The sequence below is a fragment of the Melanerpes formicivorus genome, unplaced genomic scaffold (assembly GCF_026170545.1).
Source record: "Melanerpes formicivorus ecotype bairdi unplaced genomic scaffold, bMelFor1.0.p_v2 SCAF_64, whole genome shotgun sequence".
Lineage (NCBI taxonomy): Eukaryota > Metazoa > Chordata > Aves > Piciformes > Picidae > Melanerpes > Melanerpes formicivorus.
In genome coordinates, this window is record NW_027142416.1 from 3,877,059 (window position 1) to 3,899,623 (window position 22,565).

At 46.3% G+C, this 22,565-nt stretch overlaps 1 protein-coding gene across 1 annotated transcript in view; it reads left to right on the forward strand.

The window, feature by feature from the left end:
• Positions 1-7,395: 7,395 nt before the first annotated feature.
• LOC137453294 (phosphatidylinositol phosphatase PTPRQ-like) overlaps positions 7,396-22,565 on the forward strand; it is a gene marked incomplete at its 3' end in the record, with an annotated part of 98,629 nt that continues 83,459 nt past the window's right edge. Inside the window, exons 1-5 of the mRNA XM_068162434.1 lie at positions 7,396-7,443; positions 9,371-9,508; positions 11,748-11,883; positions 18,402-18,656; positions 20,285-20,502. Of these exons, the coding sequence (XP_068018535.1) occupies positions 7,396-7,443; positions 9,371-9,508; positions 11,748-11,883; positions 18,402-18,656; positions 20,285-20,502 (795 nt within the window). The remainder of the gene's footprint in view (positions 7,444-9,370; positions 9,509-11,747; positions 11,884-18,401; positions 18,657-20,284; positions 20,503-22,565) is intronic.

Below are 22,565 nucleotides of genomic sequence, written 5' to 3' on the forward strand. Positions count from 1 at the left end.
TTCTAAAGTAACTTTTTTTTTCCATCAATCTTCCATAATGCACAACTGCAGCTCATGGTTTGCTTTGCCTCCATGCAAAAGGAACAACCCCATCAATGTTTCATAAAATAAAGCACAGTGGTGGCTAGTACAATGAGATCTTTCCATTAGTACCATTTTGATTGGGGGGGAAATCTGTGCTTTGCAGATCAAAATGACAACTTTCAGCAAAAAAAAATTCTGCAAGAGGGACTTTTTTCCCTAGATACCAGCAGACACCACCAGGATGTCTGAGGGACTGGAGCACTGCCCTATGAGAAGAGGCTGAGAGCCCCGGGGCTTTTTAGTCTGGAGAGGAGAAGACTAAGAGGGGATTTAATCAATGTTTATCAATATCTGAGGGCTGGGTGGGCAAGAGGGAGGGGACAGGCTCTGCTCACTTGCACCCTGTAACATAACAAATGGTAATGGATATAAACCCCAGCCCAGGAGGTTTCACCTCAACATAAGGAGGAACTTCTTTGCTGGGAGGGTCACAGAGCATTGGAACAGGCTGCCCAGAGAGGTTGTGGAGTCTCCTTCTTTGGTGACTTTCAAGCCCCATCTGGATGCATTCCTGTGTGACCTGTGCTGGATTCTCTGCTCCTGCCCTGGCAGGGGGGTTGGACTTGCTGATCTTTGAAGGTCCCTTCCAACACCTAACATCCTATTATCCTATGACCTGCCTGGATGTGTTCCTGTGTGATCTGGTATACGTGATGCTGCTCTGGCAGGGAGCTGGACTGGATGATCCTTCAACATCCCTTCCAGCCCCTAACATTCTGTGACTGTGTTTATCTGGCAGCCATGCCACCCCCATTTCCTCCATTAAAGTGACATTGCCATGATGTGTTACATTTTATATCATGTGAGTTATCCCTTTCAGGCCTTGAGGTGGATAGAAGGCTTTGAAGAGCCAGCAGCATGGCAGGACTGTTCTGCTACAAACTTAAGCATATACTTAATTATACATGTGGAAGCAGTTTGTAGTCCTGTCTTGGTTTCATCATCTCTCTTCAGCTCTGCTTTCCTGCCTCAACCCCCAGCCACAAACCATGTGTGAACCTGCCTGGCTTGTGGGCAGCTTTGGGAAGCTGACCCAACTCAACCCCAACCTAGCTAAATACCAAAAGTCATTAGTTTGTTATTGACTAGAACTTTAAAACCCACAGAGTTCCCTCCCTTCTACCCTCTCTGAAAGTAAGACTCAAGTAATTTCTCCTCCCCCAGAAGAATGGCTGAGAATGTTTGCCTCTCAGACTCCCACACTGGCACTGGAAGAGGGGAGGAACTGGGGAGGAGCTGTGCGTGACCGAGCACACATCCTGCTGTGCCCTGTCACTTCCCCCACTCATCGCTGCTCCTTCACTCCTACATTTCTACTGCTCTGGTCTCCTACTTGTGCTTGCAAAAGGAATTTCACAGCACAAAGACTTTCCAAAAAAAACTCTGCAGATTGTTTTTTTAAAAGGGATTAATGCAAAGCTCTCTCTCTACTTAGAATAGGATTGTAAGTGAATATGGTCTGGATCCCTCAGTATAGGAAGGGCATGGAGCTGATAGACAGGGTCCAGAGAAGGGCCATGGGAATGATGAGGGGGTTGGAGCAGCTCTGCTACAAGGACAGGCTGAGGGAGCTGGGGGTGCTCAGCCTGGAGAAGAGGAGGCTCCAGGGAGACCCAACAGCAGCCTGCCAGGACCTGAAGGGGGCTACAGGAAGGAAGGAGAGAGACTGTTACAGAGGCCTGCAGGGACAGGACCAGGGCAATGGCTTCAAACTAGAGCAGAGCAGATTTAGAATGGATATTAGGAACAAGTTCTTTCCTGTGAGGGTGTTGGAACACTGCACAGGTTTCCTAGGGAGGTGGTTGAGGCTCCTTCCCTGGAGATCTTCAAGATGAGGCTGAAGGAGGCCCTGGGCAGCCTGATCTAGTTGGGGATGTCCCTGCTGAGTGTGGGGAGGTTGGACTGGATGAGCTTTGGAGATCCCTTCCAATACAGATCATTCTATGCTTCTATGACTCTATGATTCTATTCCACTGCCTTCTTAGCAGGTAATTTTTTAAGATCAATTCTTGCCCCAGTATGCAACCAGAATTTGAGGCACAGATTTGAATATCGGGCTTAAGACAATTACTGTGTGTTTTCATTAATAGAATACAAGACCTTGAGTCTTGTACGCACAAGACTGGGGGGAATGGAGCAAACCTAGAAATGGGAAGATTAAGAATGGATGTTAGGAAGAATTTGTTCCCCATGAGGGTGGTGAGAGAATGGCACAGATTGCCCAGGGAGGTGGTGGAAGCCTCCTGCCTGGAGGTTTTGAAGGCCAGGCTGGATGTGCTTTTGAGCAACCTGCTGTAGTGTGAGGTGTCCCTGCCCATGGCAGGGGGTTGGAACTGGATGATCCTTGCAGAGATAAGGAAACCAAGAGAGAGCTACAAACCACTTCCACATGTATAATAAGGTTTATGCTTAAGTTTGTAGCAGAACAGTCCTGCCACACTGCTGACTCATTCAAACCTTCTATCCATCTCAAGGCTAGCAAGGGATAACTCACATGATATAAAATGTACCACATTATGGCATCATAGGGCAGTCCTCCAGTCCCTCAATCATCCTGCTGTTGTCTGCTGGTATCTAGAGAAAAAAAAAAATCTCTCCTGCAGAACTCTTGTTTTGCTGAAAGTTGTCATCTTGATCTGCAAAGCACAGATTTTCCCCCCAGGCAAAATGGTACTGATGGAAAGATCTCATTGTACTAGCCACCACTGTGCTTTATTTTATGAAGCACTGATGGGGCTGTTCCTTTTGCATGGAGGCAAAGCAAACCATGAGCTGCACTTGTGCATTATAGAAGACTGATGGAAAATAAAATTATTTTAGAACCCCCTTCTTTCATCACCACCTCTCCTTTCCCACCATATCTGCCCCTTTGCCACACCATTTTCCCCCCTTTTCCCCTCAAACCCAAAGCATCTGGGCTCTGTTGGAGTCTCCTCCCACCCCAGGTGTGGCCACTTGGCCCTCCCCACCCACTGCCCTATTTAATGCCCCCCAGGAAGGGCAGCAGCCCTAAGCTGAGCCCATCTGGGCTGAGGATCCTCCTCTCATCCTTGGTGAGTGCCCCTGGTGCACACTGGGTGATGGTGGTGGTGACAACAAAGGCCGGGGGGCCTGGTGGCCCCCCGGTTGTTAGGGCAATGATTGATGACTGCTCCGATAACATCCACGGGTGCTGGCATCAGGCTGTGTAGAGAAAATCCTACCTCTTGTCTTGTCATGCTGGAGATGACCTACAGGGACTTACAGTCCACGGTTGTGGTGTTTCTTGGTGATTTACAATGTAAGAAGAGTTCAGCCACAGAATGTTAGGTGGTTGGAAGGGATGTTCAGAGCTCATCTGGTACAACCCCCCTGCCAGAACTTCTTCCTATCATCCTATCTGAATCTCCCCATTTCTAGTTTTGCTCCATTCCCCCAGTCCTATCACTCCCTGACACCCTCAAAAGTCCCTCCCCAGCTTTCTTGGAGCTCCCTTCAGATCCTGGAATGCCATCAGAAGGTCTCCTGTGAGCCTTCTCCTCTCCAGACTGAACAGCCCCAACTCCCTCAGTCTGTCTCCACAGCAGAGCAGCTCCAGCCCTCTGCTCATCCTCGTGGCCCTTCTATGGACACCTTCCAGCACCTCCAGATCCTTCCTGTAATAGGGGCTCCAGAACTGGATGCAGTACTCCAGGTGTGAGGAATGTGCAAGCTGCCTACAGAACACAGCAACTTGGGAAGTTATCTATTAGTATTGACAACTCATCACAGTTTAGGCGAGGCATATTTAGAACTGAAGCACTCCAGCAACTCCCCATGTGATTTACTGACTCATTCTGGGCAGCCACATGCTGATCATTTCACACCTGACTTGTTTTTTTTTCTCTTTTGAAAAACACTTCTACATATAGACCACCTAAGTGGTGATATGAAATGAGTGGTGAAAGATTCCCTGAGCTCAGAAGGTAGGGAATGTCACTTCAATGATGGTCTGGGGAGGAAATATAAAATGAACCACAGAATCATCAAGGTTGGGAGAGACCTCAAAGATCATCAAGTCCAACCTGTCACCACCAACCTCATGACTAGACCATGGCACCAAGTGCCACATCCTATCCACTCTTGAACCCCTCCAGACATGGTGACTCCACCACCTCCCTGGGCAGTACATTCCAATGGCCAATCTCTCTTTCTGGGAAGAACTTGCTCCTCACCTCCAGCCTAGACTTCTCCTGGTGCAGCTTGAGACTGTGTCCTCTTGTTCTGGTGCTGGTTGCTTGAGATTAGAGACCAAATTATCCTACACAGGTAGTTTCTATTTTTACAATTAGTTTGTGTATGAAGAATGAGGGAACCTGAGGAGTTGCTTCTGTGCTGATGTTGCCTTCTGGAGAAAATCAGTAGTTAATGGAGTTAAAACTTAATCACTGAAAGGAAAGTGGTTGTTTTGGGGAGTGTTCTTTTGATTAAGGTGGAATGTGCCATCAACACCTAATTTAATGAGCTTGAAACGTTGTTGTTGTCTTGAAAATTGCCCACAATAAAGCCTCCCTTCTTACTCAGTGATTACAAAATACACTGGGGGAGGAGGGGGGAAGGGGATAAAAAAAAGGTCATATCTGCTTTGCAGAACAGCTGAATAGGCTGCAGCTTGCTTTTGACATCAATAGCTAAAAGAGCATTCAGGGAACGCACAATTGTGTGTGTTTCACAGGGAGAGACTGGCTTAGTGTTTTGAGATCAGAGGTTTCACGTCAGCAGCTTTTGATTTACTGTATCTGTCTTTAAGCCTGAGTAACATAAAGGCTCCAAGGAGGCATCTTTCCAGAGAGATTAAGCCTGCCTTGTTTACTACAAGTTCTAGTAGGGCTTTAAGTAAAAATTGCACTCCTTATTTCAGAATTAAAGATTCAGTTGGATACTGATTTCTAGGGAAAAATGAGGCACAGCCCGCTGAAGAAGATACTATCTCAAGAGGGAAACAATGTGATGAGAGTGCCTAAGAAAACACACATTAAATAATAAAAGCATTGCTTCTTTTAATGCTACAAATATAGTGTGTGCCCTTGTGGCCAAGAGAGCCAATGGCATCCTGGGGTGCAGCAAGAAAAGTGTGGCCAGCAGGGCTAAGGAGTTTCTGCTCCCCATCTGCTCTGCCCTGCTCAGACCACAGCTGCAATCCTGTGTCCAGTTCCAGGCTCCCCAGCTCAAGGGAGACAGAGACCTGCTGGAGAGAGTCCAAGGGAGAGCCAGGAGGATGCTTAGGGGACTTGAGCATCTCCCTTGTGAAGAGAGACTGAGAGCCCTGTGGCTGTTTAGTGTGGAGAAGAGAAGGCTGAGAGGGGATCTGATCAATGTCAATCGTTGGGGGAGTGGGGCAGTTTTCTCTGGTAATTTTTGACCAGAGGGCTTTCTGTGCTGTTTTCTGATTGTAAAGACCTGCATAATATTGTAAATCCTGTGTATTTGTACATATTCATTGCATTCCATTGTAAAGTGTAGTTATTGCTTGTAAATACAGCTTCCATTTGCTTCCAGCTGAGTAAGCCTTGTTTTTTGTTACTGCAGTGGGAAATTTCTACACCACTACAGACTGTATTTTCTCTGGTCACAGAGAAGAGGCTGCCCCCTCCTCACTCCAAACTTCCTTCATGTTGTAGAGAGTGATGAGGTCTCCCTCAGCCTCCTGTTCTTCAGCCTGAACACCCCCAGCTCCCTCAGCCCCTCCTTGAAGCCCAGGTGCTCCAGGCCCTTCTTCAGCCTTGTTGCACTTCCCTGGACATGCTCCAGCACCTCAATGTCCTCCCTGTAGTGAGGGGCCCAGAACTGAACACAACACTCAAGGTGTGGCCTCACCAGTGCTGAGCACAGGGGGATAGTCACCTCTCTGCTCCTGCTGGCCACTGTGCTTCTAATATAAGACAGGATGCCATTTGCCTTCTTGGCCACCTGGGCACACTGCTGGCTCATATTCAGTAGCTTATCAACCAATACTCCCAGGTCCCTCTCCAAGCTGCAGCTTTCCACCTGGGCACACTGCTGGCTCATATTCAGTTGATTATCAATCACAGAATCACCAAGGTTGGAAGAGACCTCAAAGATCATCAAGTCCAACCTGTCACCACAGACCCCATGACTAAACCATGGCACCAAGTGTCATGTCCAGCCCCCTCTTAAACATCTCCAGGGATGGTGACTCCACCACCTCCCTGGGCAGCCCATTCCAATGGCCTTACCCATGCAGTGCATGGTGCTGTACTGCTGTGCACCTCTGTCATGATGAGCAAATGTAACACATCCTCTCCCCCTACTCTGCCCTAGTGAGGCCCCATCTGGAGTATTGTGTCCAGTTCTGGGCCCCTCGTTTCAGGAAGGACCTCAGGGAACTGCTTGAAAGAGTCCAGCACAGAACCACAAAGATGATGAATGCAATGGAAGATCTTCCTTATGAGGAGAGCCTGAGGGAGCTGAGGGCTCTGCAGATTGGAGAGGAGGAGGTGGTGACCTTATTGCTGTTGATAAAGATGTGCAGGGTGAGTGCCCAGAGGCTGGAGCCAGGCTCTGCTGGGTGATGCCCAATGCCAGCACAAGGGGCAGGGCTGGAAGCTGAGGCATAGGAAGTTCCATGGAAACATGGGGAAGAATTTTTTTCCCTGTGAGGGTGACAGAACACTGGAAGAGGCTGCCCAGGGGGGTTGTGGAGTCTCCCTCTCTGGAGATATTCAAGACCTGCCTGGATGTGTTCCTGTGTGACCTGGTCTAGGTGACCCTGCTCTGGCAGGGGGGTTGGACTGGATGAGCTTTCAAGCTCCCTTCCAGCCCCTGGCATTCTGTGAAATCATAACAGCAACATGTACCAATGGGTTCTGTAGGTCTGCTTAGAGTGTTTTAAGGCTTATTTTGAAAGCTGAGGAAGGGAAACCTTGCTAGAAATGCATCCTGTGGAATACAACCCAAGGGATCAGACAGATTTCAACACATTTTGATCCACCAATCACTAGTAAAATGTAAAAGCCCCTGATATATTTTTTTTTCTTTCCACTAAGAGGTTTTTAAGTGACTGGTGAATAACAGACACATCTACAGTGCAGTGAAGTTAAAGAGTCAGCCTTCTGCTGACCTTGGGAAAATTTCTGGGAGGCATGGGAAGAGGGAGGGCCAGTGCACACAAACCTGAAGTGCACCATTGGCTGCTGCTGTGTCTGTGCCAAGCATAAGCACATGTGCTAGGTTTTCCCTTCACGGCCCTTAGACATCCCAGCACAGTTTTGGTTTGGAGCTGTTGTGATCCAAACACGTCAGAGACACTGAAACTATTATCATTCTTTCTCTATGGATCAAGTAATTCTCTTCCTGCTTGTACTGGAATATTTGTTTAAGGTAAGAAAAGCCTTTCTTTGCTGGGGGTAGATAGATTTCCTGACTGAACTGATGTTTCATGATTTATTGTCTTTTGTGCAGTTTTAGTAGTACAGGAAGCTCTCAGTTATTGCTACTGAGCATTCCCAGCCTGCCTTCTATTCAGACCAGGGGCAGTGGCTTCACAGTAGAGAAGAGCAGATTTAGATTGGATGTTAGGAACAAGTTCTTCACTGTGAGGGTAGTGGAACACTGGAAAAGGTTGCCCAGGGAGATGGTTGAGGCTCCTTCCCTGGAGATATTCCAGGTGAGGCTGGAGGAGGCCCTGGGCAGCCTGATCTAGTTGGGGATGTCCCTGCTGACTGCACAGAGGTCGGACTGGATGAGCTTTGGAGGTCCCTTCTAGCCTGGACCTTTCCATGACTCTATAATATGAGAGTTAACCTATCTTGTGTTAATTTCCAGCCTCTTGAAGCTTAAGGACTTCTTGAAATTATGTAGTTGCAGTGCACCTTGTAAGCTTTAGTCTAGTTCTCTTTTGTGAACATGTCTTGCCCCCTATGAAGTCCAGCAGATCTTTAAATACTCATTTTGAGCTTTGCCAGATGAACTATTGCAAACTTTTGCCTCTTTTTGGATGTTTTGAATGTGGAGCAAACCAGCTACCTTTCACCCTTCACAGTTCTTGAAGAGACAAAGAGTAATCAATCTCTGTTCAATTGATTTGGCTGGTCAAGATATTATAGACCCCTGCTGCATTTCCCTTCAAGTGCCTCTTTTTTTCAGACTGAGAAGGCTACTTGAGTCCTATGTGGAGAAGTACTTTGTAGCAGAAGTCAGTAAATGTTTGTTGTTTGGGTTTCCTGGTGGGTGTGTAACCAGCCTGAAGACAGGTTTGAAGCTTTGGTCTTTGTGACAAATTTATTTACATATTTGCTTGTTTATTTGCTTAAATTGTTGCAGTCTTTGGATAAGGGCCTAAAAAAGTACTGCTTACAAAATAAGAGTCCAAAGAGTCAATGGTGTTAAGTCCAGCTGGAGAGCTGTAAGTAGTGGAGTTCTCCTGGGATCAGTGCTGGGTCCAGTGCTGTTCAACATCTTCATCAATGACATTGATGAGGGGACAGACAGACTGACAGAGTCTGTTCAGAAAGTTTGCTGATGATACCAAACTGGGAGGCTTGGCTGAGACACCTGAAGGCTGTGAGGCCACTCAGAGACTTGGACAGACTGGGAGCTGGGCAGAGGAACCTGATGAGGTTCAACAAGGCTCAGTGCAGAGTCCTGCAGCTGGGAAGGAAGAATAAACTGCAGCAGGACAGGTTGGGAGGGGATCTGCTGCAGAGCAGCCCTGTGGAGAAGGACCTGGGAGTGCTGGTGGACAACAAGTTCTGCATGGGACAGCAATGTGCCCTGGGGGCCAAGAAGGCCAATGGAGTCCTGGGGTGCATTCAGAGGAGGGTGTTCAGCAGACCCAGGGAGGTTCTCCTCCCCCTCTACTCTGTCCTGGTGAGACCTCACCTGGAATATTGCATCCAGTTCTGGGCTCCCCAGTTCAGGAGGGACAGGGATCTGCTGGAGAGAGTCCAAGGGAGGGCTGTGAAGATGATGAAGGGATTGGAGCACTGCCTGGTGAGGAGAGGCTGAGAGGGGATATAATAAATGTTTATAAATACCTGAGGGCTGGGGGTCAAGAGGGAGGGCACAGGCTCTGCTCACTTGCACCCTGGGATAGGACAAGGGGCAGTGGACATTAGCTGCAGCAGAGGAGGCTCCACCTCAACATGAGGAGGAACTTCTTCACTGTGAGGTTCATGGAGCACTGGAACAGGCTGCCCAGAGAGGTTATGGGGTCTCCTCCTCTGGAGGCTTTGAAGCCCTTTCTGGATGCATTCCTGTGTGACCTCTGCTGGATTCTAAGTTACATCCATATATGTTTCTGTGGCAGGGTTCAAAGTGTCTGGAATGTGAGCAAATGAAAAAGTCTACCAGAGTAGTTCTGCTGGAGTGGACTGAATTGCCTGGAGGAGAGGATCCAGACCATTACTTTGTAACCTATCAGCGTGCAGATGCCTTCAGTGTAAAAGTAAATCGCAGTAATCTCATTCATAAGTAGTACCTTGTAGATTTAAGCTGTGGGTACCAGCTGTTAAGAGCATTGTGTGTTGTTTTCCTTCCTTCCTTCCTTCCTTCCTTCCTTCCTTCCTTCCTTCCTTCCTTCCTTCCTTCCTTCCTTCCTTCCTTCCTTCCTTCCTTCCTTCCTTCCTTCCTTCCTTCCTTCCTTCCTTCCTTCCTTCCTTCCTTCCTTCCTTCCTTCCTTCCTTCCTTCCTTCCTTCCTTCCTTCCTTCCTTCCTTCCTTCCTTCCTTCCTTCCTTCCTTCCTTCCTTCCTTCCTTCCTTCCTTCCTTCCTTCCTTCCTTCCTTCCTTCCTTCCTTCCTTCCTTCCTTCCTTCCTTCCTTCCTTCCTTCCTTCCTTCCTTCCTTCCTTCCTTCCTTCCTTCCCTCCTTCCTTCCCTCCTTCCTTCCCTCCTTCCTTCCCTCCTTCCTTCCCTCCTTCCTTCCCTCCTTCCTTCCCTCCTTCCTTCCCTCCTTCCTTCCCTCCTTCCTTCCCTCCTTCCTTCCCTCCTTCCTTCCCTCCTTCCTTCCCTCCTTCCTTCCCTCCTTCCTTCCCTCCTTCCTTCCCTCCTTCCTTCCCTCCTTCCTTCCCTCCTTCCTTCCCTCCTTCCTTCCCTCCTTCCTTCCCTCCTTCCTTCCCTCCTTCCTTCCCTCCTTCCTTCCCTCCTTCCTTCCCTCCTTCCTTCCCTCCTTCCTTCCCTCCTTCCTTCCCTCCTTCCTTCCCTCCTTCCTTCCCTCCTTCCTTCCCTCCTTCCTTCCCTCCTTCCTTCCCTCCTTCCTTCCCTCCTTCCTTCCCTCCTTCCTTCCCTCCTTCCTTCCCTCCTTCCTTCCCTCCTTCCTTCCCTCCTTCCTTCCCTCCTTCCTTCCCTCCTTCCTTCCCTCCTTCCTTCCCTCCTTCCTTCCCTCCTTCCTTCCCTCCTTCCTTCCCTCCTTCCTTCCCTCCTTCCTTCCCTCCTTCCTTCCCTCCTTCCTTCCCTCCTTCCTTCCCTCCTTCCTTCCCTCCTTCCTTCCCTCCTTCCTTCCCTCCTTCCTTCCCTCCTTCCTTCCCTCCTTCCTTTCCTTCCTTCCCTCCCTCCCTCCCTCCTTCTCTCCCTCATCCTTCCTTCCTTCCTTTTTTTTTTTTTTTCCTTTAAATAAAGTAAAACATCAAATAAAGAAAACTGTTAGAACAAAATGTGCTGAATTCTGTAGCTTGTGTTATTTAAGTGTACTCTTACAGGGTCCTACTGTAGCCAGTGGGACTTCTGAGTCTCCTGTTTGGATAAGGACAGCCAGGCATGTGTTCAGCTGAGAATATGCACGTTCTCCTGGGTGCAGAGATTTGAAGGAGTCGTCTGACTTCTCCAGGAGAGGCAGGCATTATCCCCAGCTCTCTGTGGAAAGGCGTTGTTTTAATTTTGTGCACAGGATGCTCTGGGACTTAAAGAGTATATGAGAATTTTAATGGGATGGTGCTCGCTAAGAGTTTCATTCCCGAAAGGTTTTGTTATAAAATGCATTGAACATTTTGCAGTTTAACTGCAGCCTCCAGCTGGATGTGCTGCAATCTATGCTGCCTCTCAAGAAATCTTCTGTGGCAGCTCAGGCTGGGTGCCTCCTGGTACTGCCACATAAGCTACACCTCCAGTGTCCCAAATGTCCAACCCAGCAAGTGGACACAGGAAGCAGCCTATTTCATACCCATAAATCCTGCACCCTATAAATCCATCTGCAAAGTCTTTCTTTTCCTCTTTCTTCCCTCTCTGCTCCTGTGGGAGATGGTCCCCATTTGAGATACACTGGGGGAGTATCTCAAGGCCTCTTAGGCCTGGCTAAGCGTAACGCCAGGGAAAGAAGAGGGAGAGGCAGTCTCAGACCTGGCCAGCCTGAGACCTGGGGGGGGCAGAAGAAAGAGCCCTGCGGGGTTTGGGTATACCCTCAGGAGGGGAGAAGGGAAGTGCTAGGAGGACTTTGGATGTGCTGTAGGGGACTCTGTAGGCTTTAGGATACTTTTGCCACTATGCTTTGTAGCTTCTGTAAAACACTTACTGCTTTCCATTTAAACTTTCCATCATTTCTGCAATCCATGTGTGCAATGAGTGTCATTCTTTTGCCCCTCTCAAGGATAAGAGAGGATCTGTCCAGTCTCAAACCAGGACACCTTCACAGCTCATTTATGAATTGGTGTTGTTATTGCTTTCACTGCCCCTAGAAATTGTTTTAACTTGCAGAACGCAAGAAATGTTTCCAGAGGTGAAGAGAAAGCTGTCAGTGCCACAATGCTGCTGGAGGAAAATGAGAAGTACAATGTGACAATAGAGTCCCTGAAAAAGGGCCAAACCTTAAGTGTGAGATCATTTCAGACACGTAAGTAGAGGAGCACAAAATAGTTTGGTATTGTTACAGTTGAGTCTAATACTGAAGATGAAACAAGGAGGAGTTGAAATGCTGAGCTTCACTCATGTATTTGGAAACCTTGCAGCAATGCACTTTCGACTATGAAGAGCAGAAGGAATAATTTTATACAGAATCACAGAGCTGTCTGTCTAAAATTAATGTCTGTTCTACTCTGACCTTCTGCTTGAGTTTCCTCCTTGCAGCCTTTCTGTCACCATCTATTGGGATCATTCCCTAGTAATCATGGTTTAAGATTTTAAAGTATGGAGCCCTAAAATTAAATTCCTGAATCAGTCTGACTTGCTTTGTGGAGATACTGAGCAGAGACTTGCAGCAGTAGCTGAGGAAAAACCTCTGCTGACAGGCAGCTCAGGATAATTTAGGAATATGGATTTAAGAGGCTGAGTTTAAGTGCTTATTTAGGATCATAGAATTGTCAGGGTTGGAAGGGACCTCAAGGATCAGCCAGTTCCAACCCCCCTGCCATGGGCAGGGACACCTCACACTACAGCAGGTTACTCACAGCCACATCCAGCCTGGCCTTCAAAGCCTCCAGGCATAAGGCTTCCACCGCCTCCCTGGGCAACCTGTGCCAGTGTCTCACCACCCTCATAGGGAAAAACTCCTTCCTAACATCCAATCTCAATCTACCCATTCCTAGTTTTGTTCCATTCCCCCCAGTCCTATCACTCCCTGACACCCTCAAAAGTCCCTCACCAGCTTTCTTGTAGCCCCCTTCAGATACTGGAAGGCCACAAGAGGGTCTCCTGAGAGCCTTGCCTTCTCCAGACTGAACAGCCCATACTCCCTCAGTCTGTCTCCATAGTAGAGCAGCTCCAGCCCTCCGCTCATCCTTGTGGCCTTTCTTTGGACACCTTCCAGCACCTCCAGATCATTCTTGTAATAGAGGCTCCAGAACTGCACACAGTGCTCCAGGTGTGGTCTCAGCAGAGTGGAGCAGAGGGGGAGAATCACCTCCCTCGACCTGCTGGCCACACTTCTCTTGCTGCAGTCCAGGTTCTGCTTGGCTTTCTGGGCTGCAAGTGCACACTGTTGGCTCCTGTTGAGCTTCTCATCCACCAGCACCTTGTTTGGTTAATGGAATTCTTGTGCAATATAAGACTGATGCAGAAGTTTGGGAGATTTTTAAGTGTTAATGGCTTAGCTGTGAATTGAAATTTAAGGATGTGAATAGAAACCTTATCTTTAGGAAATAAATAGAGTAAACTGGAATCATTGAAGCAGCTACTGACTGCTGAAAATACAGAATCACAGAATCAACCAGGTTGGAAAAGACCTCAAGAGATCATCAAGTCCAGCCTAATTAATGCCTAACACCTCCTGATAACTAACCCATGGCTCCAAGTGCCACGTCCAATCTTCGGTTCTGAAAGTCACCCTTCCCATTTAAATCACTAAGCTTCAGGGTATTGTAACTGTGCAATTTTATTAGGGTTTTTTTTTGGGTGTGTTTTGGTCTTTTTTTTCTTTTCTCCTGTGGTATTAAAACCTCACACACTAGAAATGAACAGTGAAATGTTCATGAGATCTTTCTTTCAGAGAAGACTGTTAGCCAACTCTTGTGCTTCCCTGTAGGGACGGTGCAGATTTGCACATTCTGCGATTCACGTGTCTACGGGTTGCAAAACTGGACAATTTGCACTTTAGGGTGAGTGATGCTTAACTTTTGTAGATGAAGCATTTTTAGTGTTGTTAAGAAGCCACATCTGTAAAGATAGAGGAGAAGGTAGTGACCATTTCCAGAAGTGCAGGCATTGCCAGACAAAACAAAAAAAAGGGCAATGCTGACTTCCATTCTCAGTTTGTGCAGACTCAGGAAGTTAAGCTTACTGCTTCAGACCTCTCTGCTCCTCTCAGAACAATTCATTTAGATCATCTTGTTTCTTTGACTAGGATGACAATCCTATCTGGAAATCATAGAGTCACAGAAACATTCAGTTTGGAAAAGACTCTCAGGATCACCAAGTCCGATAGCCCTGCTCTACAAAGTTCGCCCCTAAACCACATCCAAACGACCTTTAAGCACATCCAGGGTTGGTGACTCAACCACCTCCCTGGGCAGCCCATTCCAATGCCTGACTACTCTTGCAGTGGAAAAAAAATTTCCTAATGTCCAGTCTAAGTCATTCCCTCTTGTTCTATCACTAATTACCAGTGAGAAGAGACCAGCACCAGCCTCTCTACAATGTCCTTTCAAGTAGCTGTAGGGAGCAACAAGGTCTTCCCTCAGCCTCCTCTTTTCCAAACTAAGCAGCCCCAGCTCCTTCAGTCACTCTTCATAAGATTTATTCTCCAATGATAGCTTGGGTACATTCTCATAGTGGTCAGAAGAAGACCAATATTCTCTTAGCTCAATTTGAATACTAAAAGATGCTGAATTGACTCAGTCTGAAGTTCTCTAGCCTTGGGACATGCTCTGTAGAGGCCGTAAGTGTGCCTGATGCCAATGTACCCCATTCCAGCCATAAAGGGACCATCTCCCAGGGGAGAGAATAAAGGGAGTGCACCTTTCCAGATCACTGCAGGGAGCAGGTTGTGGTGCAGCTGTACATTCATTAGAGTGTGAATTGACACCCAACTGGCATTTCACAGTACTAGCCTGGAATCTATATGAACTTCATGAGATTGATGGGCAGTGAGAGTCATCTTATTTTACATAGGGGACAGACTATGAATAAATGCTGTGCAACATTTAATACAGTATTGCTTTTGTACATGGTCTTCTGATCTACATATATCTCCTTAGAATAATGGGGTGGGCTGTGTTTAAGAATTCCCTAGAAGCTTAATCTTTCACCTGTTGCCAAGATCTGCTCCCACCCAAGCCATTAACAAAGATCTCATTAACTCCCACAGGAAAAAGTCTTTACTCTCACATGGTTATTGTAAAGTTTTAGTAAGCAGTGGAGTCTTGGGTGGTTTTGCTTTTTGCTCTGCGTTTTGTGCTGGGATCAGAGTGGATGTATCTGAGATTGCAGGTATAATGTTGGTAAACTGGTCCTAGCACTTGTTCATTTACAGTTGGTGATAGTTTTGATATTCAGATTATCTGAATTCTGCCTTTTACTTTGTTTTTCTTACCCTACATGAACAGGGTGAATAGGTAGTGTACTATAAACTTGTGCTTGGGAGAAGAAATGACTATTTTTTACATATTAAATATGGCTTTTTTGCTGTTCTAGTAGCAGTTTATGTCTTTCCTGACAATTCTCCATCTCCCTGCTGTGCTGTTTGAAAGCCCAAGGTGTTCTAGCTGTAGAAATCAATTTCAGCGTTATCTGCAGGAGTGCTACTAATTGTACCAAATTCATTTTGAGCTGGGAGTTGTGGTGGAAGGCCAGCAGCTTTGGGAGTACTGGAATAAAACCACTTGTGTGGAGAAATAATTGTATGCAGCCAGCAGGAACAGTGGACTTGCACAGAAGAGAATATTGCTGCTTCAGCCTTACAAGCCTCCTCAGAGTAACAGGACCTTAGTTCCCTTCCTTTTTGGTGAGGGTGGAGGTATCTTGGGCTTCCAGACAGAGCTGAAGATCCAGATAGGCTTTTGTTCACCCCTGTGGTTTTGGCTGCTGAGCACACAACAAGACATGCAAATTTGTCAGCGTGCATGAACCTGATATTTTTTGCAACCTGAGCCTAAATCCATAAACAGCAAAATAATTTGTTAATGCTTAGTGTGTTGACTTTGCAGCAGTACAAGACACTGAGTGGCTTTCTAGATGTTCAGATAATCTGCGTATTTGCCACTCTGACATGGTGAAGATAGATAAACTCACAGTCAAAGAGTGTGTGTGTGGGGGGGAAGGCAGCAAGGACAGGCAGTAACTAAACTTTTGTGGCCATGCTAACCTAATGCTCATGGAGAAACTACAGTGATGTAATTAATGCAGATTTGTCATACAAAGTGTAGTCTGTTTGATGGTGTGCTTATTCCTGGTGAGCTGCTTTGGGACTGCAAATTCCTTAAGGTCCCAGCAGCTCCAGGGGACAAGGAATCCTTTGAGGGACATGCACATGTAGCTAGACATAGATACTTGGCAAGGGGAGTAAAGAATTAGGAAGAGCAATGCAAGAGTCTCTGACCTCAGCAGTGTTGCTGAAACTGAAGCCTTACTGTTTACAATTTGAAGCTAGTTTGGATCCTCTCAGTTTAGCATCATAGAGAAGATATGCACTTGTTTAGGTTTAGGGAATCTCCTTTTCTCGATCTCGTTTCCACGGTCCAGACAAGAAGTGAAACAGGAACCTAGAGAGGGGGAGGAGACTTGCTGCAGGAAGGCATGACAAAAGAGCTGTCGCTTTAACGACGCGTGCTGTTGCACTGGGACTTGACCTGCCGATGTGAACCGAGAGTGCCGTGTCATCGGGAAATTACTATCTGAGGGCCCAATATTTTAAGGCCTCAATTCTGCTGTCACTTCTGCATGGGATGAGCCCTGTGTCTGCAGAGAACCAGGTGGACTTCACGGGATCTGTCTGTGACCGTGAAGCTCTGCCCACCCAGGCAGTCAGCTGTAGAATTGTGTCCTTAACACACCAATCTGTTGTAGTTGTAAGACTGTTGGTAGTCAGTGTGATTTGGGTGCCTGTTACATAGCCAAAACCCTTGGTCCTTCATTTTTTCCCAACTGAGGCATGAGCAGAAGCCCTTTGCTGTACAGCATCTGTGGAGAAAAAAACAAAATAAAAAGGAAAAAGAAAAAAAAAGAAAAAAGAGAAAAAAAAAAAAAGAGGAAAAAAAAATCTTAAAAGAAGTAAAAAAAAGAAGTATTTCACATATGTCTAGTAAATTAAGGCATGTGATTTTTGGTCTGTGGGTCTCACCAAACTTTGCTCGTGTACCTGCCTGAATGTTTCCTTAGATCTGCAGCTATGTCTCAGTGAGAAGGTTGGATTTGTTTACCTGAGGGGGGCCCAGTAGGAGCTCTCATCTGTCAGGCTTGCAGGTGACTGCTTGCTGCTGGCCAGGATCCTGGCGGGGGGGGTGGTGGATGCATCCTCTGCACTTTCATGTGAAGTTGTCTCATTAGTTGTCTCATTCAGCAAGCTATAGTAAGTAATTCATGGTTATGTTGCTAATGTGTCACTGCACTTGGCAACTATTAGTTAACTGACATTCTTCCAAGGCATGCATTTTTAACATGCTTTTTCACTTCTTGAATTGTGCACTTTCATTTCTGGTTGCTTCATACAGAAGTTCACATACCATGATTGGAGGGCTGGAGCATGTCACCTGTGACAGACTGAGGGAATTGGGGTTGTTTGGTCTGCAGAAGAGAAGGCTCCCAGGAGACCTTCTGTGGCCTTCCAGCATCTGAAGTGGGCTATGAGAAAGCTGGGGAGGGACTTTTGAGGGGGAATGGAGCAAAACTAGAAATGGGTAGATTCAGATTGGATGTTAGGAAGAAGTTTTTCCCCACGAGGGTGGTGAGAGACTGGCACAGGTTGCCCAGGGAGATGGTAGAAGCCTCATGCCTGGAGGTTTTTGCAGCCAGGCTGGATGTGGCTGTGAGCAACCTGCTGTAGTGTGAGGTGTCCCTGCCCATGGCAGGGGAGTTGGAACTGTCTGATCCTTGAGGTCCCTTCCAACCCTAACAATTCTGTGATTTTATGGTTCTATGACAACAGAGCAGAGTTTTCATAATTGCTCAGTAAGACATTTTCTGTTTTCACACTATTGTTGTAGTTTAAGCTTTGCCAGAGTCTAAAAGCCCAAATGGAACAGATTTAGATTGCCTCTCTGCTCCATTTTTCCCAGTACGGGGAAAGCAAATTAGGTAGAAGAGAGGTAAAATCACAGAAAAAAAGAGTCTTTAATCTATTTGAAAGTGAAAACAGAACAGTTTAACAAAATACCTATGCCATTTGAGTGAGAGAAAGCTTACAAAGGTGTAAGGGAAAAGGGTAAATGAAAATATATACAAACCCAGGCTCAAGCTGGCAATGGATTCTCTGGATGTAATGTGGATTCTCTTCAGATGCAGTCCTTGGGAGTTTAAATGCAGCATAGAACAGGCACCACCATGTGGTTACAGGAGCAGCAGGGAGCAGCATCTCAGGCAGGCCAGGCCAGGAGCAAGGGGGTTAAGACAGAAGCAAGAGAACTAAGACAAGAAATGGCTCCCCTTCAATAGGCTTAGGTGGACAGGAAGTGAGAGTGGAACAGACTTTAACCTGGGAACCCCTTCCCCTGGGAGTGGGGAACCAAGTCTCTCTGCCCACCTGGGTCAGGTTTCTTTGTCCACCTGGGGCTAGGTTCTTTTCAGCCCTCCCTCTCTTGGGCTGGGTGTAACCTGACACAACTACTTTTCTTTCTCTACTCTGTGTCCCCCTTGCTGCTTCTGAAGAGAAAATGAATAAATGAATGTTATGCAATAAAACTTTAAGGTAATTGTTCTCCTGTGGTAAAGTCAGTGTTTTTTGGCTGGGTTTGTTTGTTTGTTTGTTTTTTCATGCCCTACTAGGTGCAATTTCAAGAAATGACATCAATACACTTGTGACCACTACTACAGTGTCTTTAAACTGGAGTGCAACGACCAAGGAATTTTCAGCTTCAGTTTCACTCAGTGATACTTCCAAGAATATACAACCCCCCCAGGGATTCTTTGTATGGACCAACCTGACACCAGCCACCGTGTACACATTTCAGTTTGTATTTGACCAATGGCATCTTCAGTTTATAAAAGTGTCTCAGTCCCTGGATGTTGCAGCTGAAACAGGTACCTGTTAGAGTTTCTTGTCACAGTGAATGTGAGGAAGCACTGCATATTTCTACAGAATACAGAATTAACCAGGTTGGAAAAGACCTTTGAGATCACAGAGTCCAACCTATCACCCAACACCATCTAATCAACTAAACCATGGCACCAAGTGCCTCATCCAGGCTCTTTTAAAACACTTCCAATGATGGTGACTCCACCACCTCCCTGGACTTGATGATCTCTGGAAGTCCCTTCCAACCCTAACTGTGAGCCTGTGAATGTATTTTTTCCTACAGCAGGATGTGGGGGTGAGGATCTCCCTGCCATGCCATGGGGTGAACACCTCCCCACCCATACCACCTTGGGGAGAGCATTTCACTGCCATATGCCATGAGGTGAGCACCTCGTGCCCTGCCACCTTGAGGTGAGCATCTCACAGCCATGCCATGGGGTGAGAATCTCCCTGCCCATGCCATGGGGTGAGCATCTCCCTGCCCAGATGCCAGGATTCTGGGATTCCAGGATTCTAGTATTCCAGAATCCTAGGATCCTAGGATTTTCAGATTCCAGGATTCTGGGATTCCAAGATTCTATGATTCTAGGATTCTATGATTTTAAGATTCCATGATTCTGGGATTCCAGGATTTCATGATTCTAGGATTCTAGACTCCTAGGATTTTCAGATTCCAGGATTCTGGGATTCCAGAATTCTAGGATTCCATAATTATAAGATTCCAGGACCTGGGGGTGCTGATTGACAGCCAACTAAACATGAGTCAGCAGTGTGCCCAGGTGGCCAAGACGGCCAAGGGCATCCTGGCCTGCATCAGGAATAGTGTGGCCAGCAGGAGCAGGGAAGTCATTGTGCCCCTGGACTCTGAACTGGTTCAGCCACACCTTGAGTCCTGTGTCCAGTTCTGGGCTCCTCAGTTTAAGAGGGACAGTAAGACACTTGAATGTGTCTAGAGAAGGGCAACGAGGCTTGGGAGAGGTCTGTAGCACAAGCCCTGTGAGGAGAGGCTGAGGGAGCTGGGGTTGTTTAGCCTGGAGAAGAGGAGGCTCAGGGGAGACCTTATTGCTGTCAGGAGGGAGTTGGTCCCTTCTCTCAAGCAACCAGCACCAGAACACAAGGACACAGTCTCAAGCTGTGCCAGGGGAAGTTTAGGCTGGAGGTGAGGAGAAAGTTCTTCACTGAGAGAGTCGTTCGCCATTGGAATGTGCTGCCCAGGGAGGTGGTGGAGTCACCATCCCTGGAGGTGTTCAAGAGGGGATTGGATGTGGCACTTGGTGCCATGGTTTAGTCATGAGGTCTGTGGTGACAGATTGAACTCGATGATCTTTGAGATCTCTTATAACCTTGGTGATTCTGTGACTCTGTGATAAAAATTAATAGATCCCCCCTTTTTTTTCCTTTGCCCTAATAGGTTGTAGTTGATAGTCTTGGGATTCAAGTGGTCCTATTTTTTAGCACACTGAGGATGTTTTAAGTATTGATTCATAATTCCTGAGTTTGGGGGCTTTGCAATTGCCAGTTAACCAAATGTTACCCTGATAAACAAATCTGTCTCATTATAAAACAACTTAAATTACAGCAGTGCCATGAGTGGTACAGACTGTCTTTAAAATCCTGTCCTCCTCCACTCTAGGCACCTGTTCCCAAGGGTGGGTGGCTTTTCAAAGCAGCTGCTATCAACTGAGTAAGGAGAGCAAGCCTTGGAAGGTGGCACAGCAGATCTGTGAAAGATCTTCACGAGGGGCACATCTTCTTGATATAGGGAGTGAAGAAGAACATGGCTTTGTTTTGTCTTACCTCCAGATTATGAGTCAAATAATCCTGCTATGGACAGGTCTTAATGACCTAAAGGTCAGTCTGTTTTATCTCCTTTGCTATTACATCTATGGAACCAGGACAATGTTGATACATAAACCTAATCCTGTGGAACAAAAGAAATATTACTTTCACAGTAAATTTGTTATTTGTTATATCTCCAGGTAATTAGTCAAATAATCCTATTATGCATGAGTCTTAATGACCTAAAAGTCAGCCTGTTTTCTTTCCTTTGCTCTTACACCTATGGAATCAGGAGAATTATGATACATAAAGCATGATTCTGTGGAATAAATAAGATACTTTCTGAGTAAATTTGTTATTTTATTGGTTTTAATAGCTATTAATAGTTAGAAGACAACTCATTATTTCTTTTTATTAAGAAATACTGAAAATCCTCAGCAGGCCATAGCTGGGGGGAAGGAGGGGAGAGACAAAAGAGACATAATTTACACATAACCTGTTGAAGTTATCTTTTGTTGTGAGTACTCCCCAGGGCTGCTGTTTTGCCTGCAGATGGTGCTGCATTCCCAGATTATAAATCCCATTGCTTCACTGCGGCTATCAAAGGCTGGGGTTGGCTTTCTCAGTTTTGAGGCAGGTCAGAAATGTTGCTTGTGGAAACCCTGAAAGTCAGATTGAGTTATGTTCATACCATTGAAAATCTTCACTCTCTTGGGAAGATGAAAGGCATCACAGTGTTTGTGTCCAGAGAAGGCCCACAAGGATGAGCAGAGGGGTGGAGCACCTCTCCCATAGAGACAGACTGAGAGAGCTGGGTCTGTTCAGTCTAGAGAAGAGAAGGCTCCCAGGAGACCTAGTTGTGGCCTTCCAGTATCTGAAGAGGGCTACAGGAAAGCTGGGGAAGGACTTGTTAGGGTGTCAGGGAATTATAGGACTGGGGGGGATGGAGCTAAAAACTAGAAATGGGTAGATTGAGATTGGATGTTAGGAAGAAGTTGTTCCCCATGAGGGTGGTGAGAGACTGGCACAGGTTGCCCAGGGAGGTGGTGGAAGCCTCATGCCTGGAGGTTTTTGCAGCCAGGCTGGATGTGCCTGTGAGCAACCTGCTGCAGTGGGAAGTGTCCCTGCCCATGGCAGGGCCTTGGAACTAGATGGTCCTTGAGGTCTCTTCCAACCCTGACAATTCTGTGATTAATTGAATGTATTTTTTTTTTCCAGTGCAACAGATTAATTGGAAAAACAAACCAGGCTGTCTAAACACACATAATTTCATGGGGTTTTCTCAGAGAAATGTATAAAAATCCTTTTCTCCTCCTTCTCTCTGCTTTTGAGTGTCTTAAAATGGAAAAGCAATGGAAGTCTTAAAATCACAGTCATGCCCTAGCTTTTCTCCTTCATGGTACTTAAAGCATTTACTTAGTTTGTAGGAACACAGTGTTGCAAGCCCTGAAAACACTTATGATATTGGAGCTGAGAATGCCCCAATGTCATGCATAAATGTGTTGGATTTTCCATCAACCTTTTGTGAATGCTAGTAAACGTTAGTGCAGTGCAGGCTGAAACCTGGCTCCCACTAGAGGAGTCTCCTTTGCAAAGCTCTAAATGTAATCTACAAACATCTTCCATCCAAACCACCACACTGCCCCAGTTTAGTATGTGCAGAGCTCCGATGGAGAAACTGAAAGCATCTCAAAGGTTAGGAACCTGGTGACAGGTTTGAGCAAGTGTCCTAACTGCTGAGCAACCAGCAACAGCAGAAAGGGGGAAAGAGCAGCAATTCCTCATCTTATTATCAATCTAGCCCTGGATTTTTTTCCTGCTAAACTATTTTTGCTTTCAAACTGAATTCCTGATTATATTTTTACTGACTGAATTTTTCTTCAGTAACATTGTTTGAGGATTATCCATCCATGGTTAGTAGATTATTTGATTAATCATCTGGTTTTTAATCAATTAGATTATTTGATTAATGATCTGCTTTTTAAACAGTGAGTAGACTAATTGATTAATAATCTGATGTTTAAACAGAGTAGATTCTTTGACTAATAACCTGATATTTAATCAATAAGTAGATTATTTGATTAATAACCTGATTTTTAACCAATTAGTAGGCTATTTGATTAATAATCTGATGT